This window comes from Chlamydotis macqueenii, chromosome 3 (assembly GCF_036417535.1).
Source record: "Chlamydotis macqueenii isolate bChlMac1 chromosome 3, bChlMac1.mat, whole genome shotgun sequence".
NCBI classification, from domain to species: Eukaryota; Metazoa; Chordata; class Aves; order Otidiformes; family Otididae; genus Chlamydotis; species Chlamydotis macqueenii.
In genome coordinates this window covers 3,950,886-3,963,061 of record NC_141558.1, presented here as the reverse complement: position 1 = coordinate 3,963,061, position 12,176 = coordinate 3,950,886, and the positions used below count along the sequence as shown (strand labels likewise).

The 12,176-nt window shown below is 43.5% G+C and overlaps 1 protein-coding gene across 1 annotated transcript in view; it reads right to left on the bottom strand.

Annotated features, from left to right (window-relative positions):
* Positions 1-9,342, bottom strand: part of PKHD1 (PKHD1 ciliary IPT domain containing fibrocystin/polyductin) — a 269,755-nt gene extending 260,413 nt beyond the window's left edge. Inside the window, exons 1-6 of the mRNA XM_086744158.1 lie at positions 9,279-9,342; positions 8,106-8,183; positions 6,516-6,660; positions 5,442-5,541; positions 3,091-3,148; positions 1,505-1,583 (exon numbers count right to left, since the gene is read on the bottom strand). Of these exons, the coding sequence (XP_086600284.1) occupies positions 1,505-1,583; positions 3,091-3,148; positions 5,442-5,541; positions 6,516-6,660; positions 8,106-8,183; positions 9,279-9,330 (512 nt within the window). The 5' untranslated portion in view covers positions 9,331-9,342. The remainder of the gene's footprint in view (positions 1-1,504; positions 1,584-3,090; positions 3,149-5,441; positions 5,542-6,515; positions 6,661-8,105; positions 8,184-9,278) is intronic.
* Between the last annotated feature and the right edge of the window lie 2,834 nt (positions 9,343-12,176).

Below are 12,176 nucleotides of genomic sequence, written 5' to 3'. Positions count from 1 at the left end.
AAAGAGTTTGCCTTGATTAATACAGCTTGCTGATATTGAGATGTCTTTCCTTTCAAGGACGAACATTAAAAAATTCAGCGCTGCAAAATGTTTGGTTCATCCATCAGTAGACCATTGAATTGCATACAAAGCATAGAAAAGGGTGCTTGGAAGTATAAAAATTGTTCTCTTTTTTTTGCTCCAAATGCGGAATCAGTGTGACTGAGTGACAGACTGCTCTGGTTAAATCCAAGTCTCCACCTGGTACGTATTTACTAACACACCAAAAATGGGCAAATTTTTCACGTGAAGCTACAACGTGAACCTGTCTGGTATGCTAAGATTTTGAGGCCTTTTTGACGATGGTGAGGTTAAGCTGTAAATGAGTAATCTATCAACGGAGCGTGCAGGCACGTCCAATCTGCACTCAGACAGACCAACCTTTCTTCCCACGGATCAAAGGTTTCATGGTCCCACTAGAGGCAGGTAAAACAACAATTAATATTGAACAAAGGATGCTTATGTGCATCCAGCGAGCAAAAGCGTAGGGCTGATAGATGGGTGCAGCTGGAATGGCAGGAATCTGCACTGGAGTTTCATTCATGCTACCAGATAAGCGATTCGCTTAGCAAGGGACATTTCTAATTCAGCCTGAGAAGTATTTAAAAAGCATCTAGTGGTCAAATATCTGCTGCTGCAATTAAAATGTCTAACTACTGAGAATAAATACCTTCCCTGGCTCCTGAAGTGATCCTTAAAAGGCCAGCACAGTAACAATAGAGTGAGAGTTTATCTTTAAAATACTCACCCGGGCTTAGTTCTTCACTGCCGTTGACACGAGTACAAGGAAATCACAACTCAGTAGTGTCTGAGAACACTTCCATACATACGGAAATACATACGATACGTAGCAGGTCAGCATTCACGTCCGGTTTGGATTCACTGTACCTTAAGTGCTGCTGACCTGAAGTAAATTTTTAAAATCTAGCTGCTTTGCTCTGTGGCTTGTAACCATAGAAGCCACAGAAAATAAAAATCAAACCTTTCTTGAGAGCAAGGAAGTGACCAGAGAAGGTTTAAAGCACAGAACAAAGCCTTTTGTCTCCAAACACTTCTGCTTTGTCTTCTGACTCACCAGAGCATCTGCCTCAAACTAATAGTTTTTCTAAAAATGCAAATGAAAGGGAAAATTTATTTAACTTTTAGATTCTGACATTATTTTAATTAGTTAAATTTTAATTTGCTAGCCAAAATAAAATCTACAGCAACCAGACGCAATTACAGTACAATTCACACTGAGCTGTGATTGACTGTGCTGCCAGTAAACAAACCAACTAGCTTAATGAACCAGTTGCAATTAGATTAACAAAGTTTGCTGGAGCCCAACTCATGAGCAGCAATAAACCAGAAAGGAAGTAAATGGCAATTCTGGCCCAACTGGTTGCAATTTATTGCTGTCAAGGAGGCTGATGGAAGAAATGCCAGTTTACAGAGACTGGGTCAATACCAGCCTGTATATAATTACCCATCAATATAATCTACGTTGAAGTCCAGGGTCTCATATCTTCCAGCAATTCTCTTCCCATAGATCTCTATTAAATTTCCTGTTTAAAAGGAAAAAGAAATTGAAGGGAGTCTTTTAAAAGCAGAGAATTTGTATTTGCAGAATTTGTGAGCTGAACAAAAATAAATTCTTGATCTTTGCAAATTATGCAGAGGTGCCAACCTGTTGCACTTGTGTCTACTCTCAGCTTCTACCAGACTTCACATTGATTTTGCACTTAACTCACTTTCCCCAAAACATGCATCTTTGTTTCCCACAAAAAGTCCACTGCTGACTTTTGAGCAGATCTCTAGTATTTGTCCTGAGAAGACACTTCCCTCCAACTCTTTCGTTAACTAAATTCCACATTCTAACCAAATTCCATGGTAGAACCTTATGAACAACCAAAATGACATCATTTTTACACTAGACAGGGTCAAGGCCTAAAGAAGGACCTCTGCATATATGTGCCCAGTTGAATCACTCCCATCACTCCCTTGACCACACTGGGTGACAGCGAGGTTCAGGCACCTGCACAGAGATGTCTTAAACCATTTGAGGCACCCTGTTCTCCTACTGTGGCTTCAGAAGGGAATGCGTCTTCCTGATCCTGGTGTCATATCTATCCACTCCATGCAGCTCCTTTATGCTCCAGAACATCTCAAATAGCACCATACATTTGGTGTTACTCTTCACTGACTACACTGGGAGGAGAAACATCCAGCTAACACATAGAAACCTGTATACAGGCACCCTAAATCAAGGCATGGGAATCTGGAGCTGAACTGCAACTGAAAATGACTGGAAATGCAGCATGGACTTAGATTTAGGAGCATCTAAGTGATCTAACCACCTGGGTATCTCTCTGCACTCTGGAGAGACAAAAACGTTTTCATTAATCTTGACCTTGGAAATAAGCATTTTGATCCTCTCTAATGAAGCCTGCAAAAGCAAACAGAATAGCAATAGAGAAAAAGAGTCTTCCATACCTCAGCTAACTGTTCAGGCCAACACCAGTGACTGTCTTTTCATAGAATCATGGAATCAGAACAGTTTGGATTGGAAGGGACATTTAAAGGCCATCTAGTCCAACTTCCCTGCAATAAGCAGGGACACCTCCAACCAGATCAGGGTGCTCAGAGCTTCATGTAACGTTAAAGTCTGATCTAAAGCCCCATTAACCAAAAGGTGCATGTGGCATTGCAATATCTCCACCTAACAGCTAATTCTTCTTAAAACTATTACTGGAGTCAGATGACTCAAGAGTTGAGACTGCTCAGGCCCATGTGTCTGCTGAACAGCATCTCTCTACTCAGGCAGAGTTGGGATGCAGAAGAAAAGTACCAAATAACCTTGTCATTGTGCATCACCCATTACTCTTGTACCCAGTGCTGCAGACTCTCTCCCCTTGTGCAAACCCATTTTCCTGTTCAGCATGAGCTTGGACATTAAGTTCTGGAGGTGCTCATTTTAATCCCCAGCAAGACAAACCCCTCATAAGGAGAAAGACAGTATGGAACATCAAACAATAATTAAAGTGGGTTCCAGCTTACAGAAAGGTCCCGTACCTGGGATGCCAGATGGTGGACTAATTTGGTAAACCACAGGTGTCTGCGCAGCGGAGAACTGCAAAGAGAAATTTGTAGTTAAATGGCGGTCGTTTTCTCAGCATCCCAACAAGATCTGATTATGCACTGCACACAACACAGTGAGCATTGCAGAGACTCAAGCTTCAGATTTGACCTTTTGTTCTGGTTTTGTTAGTGAGGGGGGGCCTAAGGTGGCAGCTTCTGTAGGAAACTGCAGGAAGTTGCTCCCCTCTGTTCAGTGGACTCAGCCAGTCCTAGGGCGGACCCACTGCTGGCCAAGGCCAAGCCAATTGGTAGCAGAATGTCCCGTGATAACGCCTCTGCGATAACGTATTTAAGTAGGGGAAAACAGGAAAAAAAAGAGAGAAGATGTGAAGCAGCTGAGCGGGGGGCAGAGAGGGGGAGGCGCGAGCCTTGTGGGCCTTGCAGGCCTCACCCTCTGGCCTCCCGCCGGGCAGCCGACTGGGCCCAACTCAGCCCAGCCTGGCTGCAAGAAGTGGAGAGGAGATGAGAAGTGAACAAGCCCGGAAAGAGGGAGGGGTGGAGGGAGGTTATCTTGTTCCCTGTCTCATTCTCCTGCTAGTTTTAGAAATAAATGAATAGTTTTCCCCAAGTCGAGTCTGTTTTGCCTTTAATGGTAACTTCAAGGATTTCTCCCCATCCTTATATCAAACCTCAAGCCGTTTTCCTTATATCATCTCCTCCTATTCTCTCGGAGGGTGGGGGGAGAGAGAGAGAGACTGCATAGTCTGGTCCCGATCAGGGCTGAACTACGACACCTTTGAAGAGGAGTCCTGCTCTGAGAAGGGAGTAAGAACAGTGTCCCCTTCTTGCCCCCTCTGCAGAGTATGGCTTGCTGCTATTTTTGCATCTGCTGCTCGATTTCATTAACCTTACAGAAAAAGTACATTTTCCTGTGTGTCCTCATTCTCCAAATCACCCATTTCTCAGAGTCTTCTCCACACATCATCTTCCCCACCTTCGTTTTGAGGCCTCTCCTGTCCTCACTTGCACCTGCAGATGCTGCTGTCAGCCCAAAAAGTAACATCAAAAACTCATTTGCTGAATCAAATCAAAGACACCATTGCATAACTTGGGTTTTTTCCAAGCTTTCCTTGAACCTCATTCCCTTTTGAAGCTCAGTCTTCTCGTCTCTATTCCTCACAGTCATGTGAAAAATGAACACGTATCTACAGATTCTCTGCAGTGATGGCCACTTCTGAGAAGAAAAGGCAACATCATGTCGTACATTGGGCTGGAGCTGACACAGAGAAAGAAGCCAAAAACAACACAAAAATCTAGGGCTGCTAGCCGACAAGTGTTCTGAGCTGCTCAGACTTGTCACTGCCTGCAGCAGGCTTTTTCAATCTACTGTGGAGGCAAAATTAATTTTTAATACGCATAGCTCCCAGGTCCCAGTCCCAAAACAAAGAGACGCATTGTGTTTTATTTAGCTTGGAATGTGCCTCATTAACAGCATCCCCTGGTGATTTTTCATCAACTCTCCAAGCTAGCTGAACCACCCAATGACTCTTCAGCTTTAATGTGCAATTTACTGAAAACGCTGGGCTTTCTTGCTTAATACTCAAAGTCAGCACAGAGGTAGGATGTGACTTCTGAGCACACCAGGCCTCATCCCAAAGCACGTAGCTGTGGTTAAGGATACTGCTCTGCAAGAGACCCTGACACCATCGTCGTTAACTGGTCTAATGCCACCATATCCCACAACCTCCTGAGACAATGTGCTATGACATTGAGTGCCAAAGGAAGATACTGGTTTGGAGGGGAGTAGTGAGCTCGCAAAATAACTGAGTAACAGATATGAAATCATGACTGAGGTGTGAGCTTTCCAAATCTTACTCATCATAGGTGTGGAGATCTATCCTAGACCTGAAGAGATGTCCTTTCCTGGAACCAGCTGTACCCATGAGAGGTATTCTTGCCCATGGTTACCTGTCAGCACAGCCTCTTAGCTGCCACCCTGTAGCTTGGAGGGTAACATCAGAAGAAGCCAGCGTAGGGTCTTCTGACACAAGAGTGTCTTCTGATCATGTGGCGTAAGTGCGGAGACAGATTAATTTGTACAGGGATTTTTGATTCAGAAAGACCTCTTCTGTCCCCTAGTCTATCCAGTGTCAGATTGGCGAGTACCTCCATGCATCTAGTTTTAAGGGACAGGAGCATCCTAACTTCTGGTCCTAACATGCAAACAGACACACAGTGTGAGAGACAGTATTTCAACATATTCTCTGCAATACTAAGTCTGAAGTTTGACTCCCTTCACTACCTTGAATTGTTCATCATCACTTCTATCCTTGCTTGGTGGTTACCTTGAAAGCATAGTTTTCTTTCTCCACTCCAGTCTGGTTATTAATTACTTTTCCTTTAAAGATCACCTCCACGTAGTACAAACCCTCCTGCGGTGAAGACCTAGGTGGAAGAAAGTGTGTTCTATTATACAGATAGGGTTTATTTTTTTAGGAAACACAAAGTCCTTCACAGTTTCCTTTATTAGCAGATCCACTGAGGTTTCGATAGAGTAAAAAATTTTACACTGTGAACTGCAACTTTACACATATGAACCCAAACTCTAAAACTACAGTTTAAAAGAAATGTGGAGGCATAGCAAGAAATTATAGTTAAGTGCAGAAGGTGATAGGACTATATCGGAACTCTGTCCAAATTGTACGTTAATGCAAAACACAGACATGCTCATTAGTGTTCATTAATACTAATGATTTTTTTTTTTTAAATTAGTATTAAAATAACCCAGGGGTGCCTGGATTTACAGGGTATCTTGATCCTGGTTTGTAAGTTAGTGCTGCATCCTTAATGCACACAGTTTCTCAGCACCGCACTCAGCAGAATTAACTCCCCACTGAATCATACCAGCAAGAGGTGGAAGAGCTCCATTATGGTCACTCTTACAGTCTTTTAAGACATCCCTAGTCTTCCAGTCAAACAATCTTCTTTAAATTCATGACAGGTTGGGAAACATGGACTTTAGATTGACCAGCTGGTGCTTGAAATCATATTTGTTTCCCACTCTACCCATATACCCGTAACCTCTCTCTATGATCTTGGACAGGTCAAGGACACCAGAAGCTGGTAAAATCCCTCCGAAGACTTTCTTGGGAGTTTTGCATCTAGAAGTTAGATGTCTACAGAAGTTTGAGGATCTGAGTTTAGTCTCTCCAAGAAGCCTCACTGACTAGCTAGCCTATTGCTTCATTAAGTCGAAGCAAAGATAAATGCAACAAAACTTGTGAGGTGCTCAGCTGCAGCCACAGAAGCAGCCCTAGGAATTCCTTAAACTCACAAATTGCCTGTACAGACACTGAAGGAAAATGAGGATCCTACCAGATAAATGGCAAGGTCTCACCTACGCTAGTCACGGATCGTACCTTGTTCTGCATCTTATAGTGCGTAAGTCAAAATACAGAGGAGAGACATCACATGGCAACCTGGGTAGGTCTGAATTCACCAGAGACACCTCCAGTTGGGACACAGTGGCCGAAGACACACGTTCTGGCTGGCGGGATGTTGAGTCTGAGTAATAAAAGTCAACCAGAAGAGCTCTGTGAGGACGAGATCGCTCACATTCAGTCACTGGCAACAAACATTTCTAAATATGCAACCCAGCTTCTCTCTAGGAGTGATGCTTGGAGCCTCTAATCAGTCTTTCAAAAACCATCTTTGTGCAATTTCATATTACGACCAAGTTTATTGCACCGTGCAGCTGCATAGCTTTTTTTTTTTGCCTTTCACGGAATACTTGGTCTCTCCCATATATATTCCATTGCAGAGATTGACAGTTATTAAGAGTTTGAATCACCTCAGCTATCTACATGGAAAAAATACCATGCCTATAGATACTTAAAGCACCTGCAAAATTAATACCATTTTACATCGTCTTTGCAGTTGCCAAAGTCTTGCATAGTTTTCCTGAAGGACCTCAGGTTGGCCTGTGCTGTAAGGCAGGTCTGCTTAGCCCATCTCTTTAGGGTGAGATGTCCAAATGATCAAAGACTTTCAATCTTTGGAAAGTCAAGCTTTATCTAAACATGAACTAGCATCCTTAACTTTTGTAAAATAATCAAAGCCAACTAGAAATTAAGAAGGCTGACAAACAACTCTCTCTTTGCTGACGATCTTCACAAGTGGTTCCCAGCCCGCAGACTCACTTTAAGTGGCATCGGCTGTTTCTTGCTTTGCAGGAAACTGCACATTTCCTCCTGGTCCCAGGAAGGTTTTTCCCCTTCTCCCAAGGTCTGGCTGTCTGCTCACCCCTCAAAAAAACATCTCCACTGTGCTTGAACGGTGAGCTCCCCATTGCGACTATCTCTGCCTGCCACACACTGCTGTTGGAGAAACATCTCCCTGGAAAACCTGAGCTTCCTTTCTTCCCTCCATTTCATCATCTCTATGGGAACACACCATATTCAGACAAGTAAGACTGACATAACTCATTGTAATTATAAATGACAGTGTCAGAACTTGAGGAGCTAAACTAAACATGCAACTGCCCCAAAAAACAACTCTCCTCCCAATAAATCAATATTCAGCCCTGCTGAAAATCAGACCCAGCTTTGTACAGTTGGTTTTCGGCCCAAATAAGTGTGGCATATCAATATATCTGATTTTTTACTTGTATCTCATGTTTATCATTAGTGTTTTTAAAGCTTCAACATCAGAGAACCTATAAATAGAGGAGACTTTCAGCTTTCCTTCAAAAAAGGGCAGCAGGGAAGAAATTTCTAGCCCTAAGTCTACAAAAATAAGATAGAAATCTGACTTCTCTTGCGTAGAAAGAACTTAAAAACAATCAATCATCACTAATACCTTATGAAGTAATAATTTCAAGCTAATTTCATGTTATGGCTGCCATAGACCATGTATCTGTTGTTTAGGGTTCGTCACTCCAACCACAAATCTTAGAATGAAGCTGGTTCCCTGTTACTTTGACATGTGCTTCATAAGAGTTGAAAACTCACCATCCAGGGTAATAGTAATCCATGTTCCTCCAGCGACACTGCCCTCTTGGGGCTTAACGAGCAATCCTGTGGCTGTCACTGCAAAAACAACCCAGCTACATCACTCTGAAGTACAATGCAAACACCTAAAATATTTCAATTCTGGATGAGACACTGGTCTGACAGCTGTCCTCCTGTGATCCCTCCCTCCATCTCATTTCTCCTTCTCAGGCATCCAGATTAGTCATATTGCTCATCCTTTTTCCCCTCAACTCTCTCCCCTGTGTAGTAGTCCTGCTTCCCCTCAGGGAGGTTTTTGAAGCCTTCAGGATTTGGTGAAGCAAGCTACAGCCTGAGCTTCCTGTCCTACTCAAGAATTAAAATAAAGACAATAAACCTCATGTTTACTCCTCCACCTCTCAAAGAAATGTGTTTGGTGACTTTTATACATTCTCTCAAACTTAGGGCTGCCAACAAAATATCTCCTTGTCTGGCTCCAAGACAGCCTGTCCAGCTCTTTCTTGGCAAAGTCCTTAGGAAAGAAACACAGGAAACTGGAACTCTTGCTTCGTGAAATTATGTCACCTGTATTTTGCTATACAATGCCTTCCATAAAAGCACCAAATTCTTAAGATAATTTAGGATTTATTTTGAGGACTCTCATCCTCTGAAGCTAATAGAGATGAACCAGTGTCTGGCTTCTCTTGTTGTAGCCAAACATCAGAATTTTACAGAAGTCCTTTTACGGTGATATCCAGTTTCCTGTTTAGCATTTCAGGAGATTTCCAATTTCTTAGCCGCACATTAAAGCAATCTCATCAAACACCGGCACTGATCACTGAAGCCAAATATTGGATATACTTGCATCATGAACCCTTAATATTAACATGCAAACAGTGATACGAATATCATCAAATGAATGAAAACCAACAGGCATGAGATGAACCCAGGTAGGACAGGGAAAACTAACAATGAATCCAGAAATCTCCACTGGCTATGGAAATAACACCATGAAAGGCACTGATAACGGTGAACGATGTCCAGTGTGCTGTAGTCAGTATCCCATAATAATCAACGCTTTTAGAGATGCTTCTCCATGTCTCACTCACAGTCACTCTGTAACCAACCCAGTGGCACTGGATTTTGCTGGAGTTGTGTGACCAGTGTTGTTGGAGACACCTCACTATCACCCACCTGCAAAGAACATCAGCTCAGCACTCAGAAAGGATGATCTCCAAGGGTTCATCTTGGATTTTGGATGGGGATTTCACAAGAGACTGACTCCGGGATCATGGCTTAGGGCCTTAGCACCTTCCCTGTAACTTTAAAACAAACCCCATCTGTATTCTTTCCTCACATGGCAGACCTGTGGGAGCAATGGTCTGTGTTATAGCAGACAGGATAGACCGCAATGTGAACTCACAGAGAAAACACTGATTCATCTCTCACACAGTATAAAGGATCAATATACTGCAAATTATATTATTTTTCCTCCCACCCAACAGATCTTTGAGCAGGTGACTTTCCAGCACCAAACCCAGGATGAGCTTCCTCCCGTTGGGGCCATGTTTCTTAAGACTGACTCCAATTAAGCAGTAGGCACAGGTCAATTAGTGAAAGTAATTACAGGATTTAGAGCTGATGGTGTAAACTCTCCTAGCTCTGCACTGCTTTGTACAAAATTGGTAGAACACTGGAACAGGTTGCCCAGAGAGGTGGTGGATGCCCCATCCCTGGAAACGTTCAAGGCCAGGTTGGACGAGGCTCTGAGCAACCTGATCCGGTTGGAGATGTCCCTGCTCCTTGCAGGGGGGTTGGACTGGATGGGCTTTAACGTTCCCTTCCCACCCAAACCCTTCTGTGATTCTATAAATTGTTACGTCTATTAAAATAAACCATGCCGTGGTCATTCTCCAGCTCTGAAACCACAGAATGGTTTGTGTGGGAAGGGACCGTTAAAGGCCACCCAGTCCAACCCCCCTGCAAGGAGCAGGGACATCTCCAACCGGATCAGGTTGCTCAGAGCCCCGGCCAACCTGGCCTGGAATGTTTCCAGTGACAGGATATCCACCACCTCTCTGGGCAACCTCTGCCAGTGTTCTAGCATCCATAGCTACGGCAAACACACTGTCCCCATAGAGCAACTACTGCAGCCATTGCAATCTGCAGCACAGCACAAGCAAGCCAAATACACCTGGAAATAGGTGGCCTGCATGAAGCTGGCCACCATGCATCTTTTGAGACAGCCGCAACGCCTTCAGTAATCTACGCCTTCAACAACACATCAATTTTGTGGCACGCTTTAACTTAAGAAAAACATAGTCCAAGCCCCGAATTATTCAATTCAGTGCCCTGCCTCACAGCCATGAAGAAGCTGTGGCTAAAAGATAAATGTCCTTAGCAAAGTAGCAAGTAAAGGATGTGTGTTTATAGTCACACCTGATGAATGTGACCAGCCAGCAGAAACTGCACATGCATTCAATATCAGGCATTTCCTACTCTTTTCCCCAATCTTCTCCCAAATCAAAGCACATGAAGAGTTAGGCTAGAGTAATGCAACAATGAAAAGACACTGAAGTAGCAATAGTAGCTTCTATTACCCATTGTACAAGAGCTACGGTAACTACTTGCTCCATATTTCTTACATATTTTAATATAACAGTAATTTGTAAGGGTCAGAGTCCAGAGCCCTGATGTATGTGACCCTTGCATTTCAAAGAAGGCACATAAAAAAAAAAAAATTTAGATTTACTTTTATTATTCTTACTATACTTTTTCTAGTATTACTTACCTTATTCAATTTGTTCTTCTTCCATCCCTCCGATGATCGCAGTGCAGAGGCTCTGATACCAGCGTAACTGCTCCATCCCCTTGACGCCAGCTCTACTGCAATTATGAGTCCGAGGTTATGAGAGGCACCCAGTTGAGTCCCTGCATGGGTAACTGAGTCACAGTGTGCGGAAACCCACCAGACTGGTTTCTCAAAAGGTTCAACGCCTAGCAGAGCCATCCATTGAGCATGCTTAATTATTAACCTAAGCTACTTGCTGCTATTAACTGTTTTGTTCCAAGCCTTTAATGACCATAATGGGAGTAACCTGGAATTGTTCTTCCATTAGTATATGACAAGATCCTCCAACAGGGAGATAACGAGTCTATTTTATCCTCCTTTGCCCCCATATCATGACAGAAAAACTGATAGGATGATTTCTTGATATGCTGATGTCCAATCTGGGAATGGCCTTCACAGCAAGTAGACCTCAGGGTTTCCTTGTGTATTCTTAATTCAATTTTTCCATGGCATTCCCAACATTGTCTGCATTTGGCAAGAATTATGCCCAGATAGCATTTAGACCCCCATACCATTTCAAGCACCTACATCCCTGCAGGTCCTTGTACAGTCAGTGGTGGAAAAGAGTGCAGTGGACTTGCATAGTGCCATTCACCCCGTGGAGAACCATGCGTCTCCAACGGGCTGCAAGGGAAGACGCAGCTCAGCCTACATCAGATGCTGAATAGCTGGGTGAGTATCACAGAACAGTTCGGGTTGGAAGGATCCTTTAAAGGCCATCTAGTCCAACCCCCCTGCAGGGAGCAGGGACATGTCCAACAAGATCCGGTTGCTCAGAGCCCCGGCCAGCCTGGCCTGGAATGTTTCCAGGGACACGACATCCACCACCTCTCTGGGCAACCTGTGCCAATGTTCCACCACTCTCATTGTAAAAAATGTTTCCTTATATCTAGTGTGAATCTACCACCTTCTCTTTTTTAAAAAATTACCCCTCATCCTATCACAACAGGCCCTGCTGAAGAGTTTCTCTTTATCTTTCTCCTACTCTCACATCTGCAGCCATCTACTGGAAGCCTAGATGGTTTCTGATGGAACCACCAGAAACACAATGGGTTGCTGAGCCCCTGTGCTAAGTATGCTTTCATGGAAGTTTCCACTGAAGTTCAGAGGAAGCTCTCAGACACCACAGCATAACCACAGTTTAATGAGTTACCACACACCAGGCAAACAACAGCAGCACTCTTACCTCATCCTCAAAGAGGGGTAAAACAGGCTTGCTCATTTTTCCTCAACCTCAATTC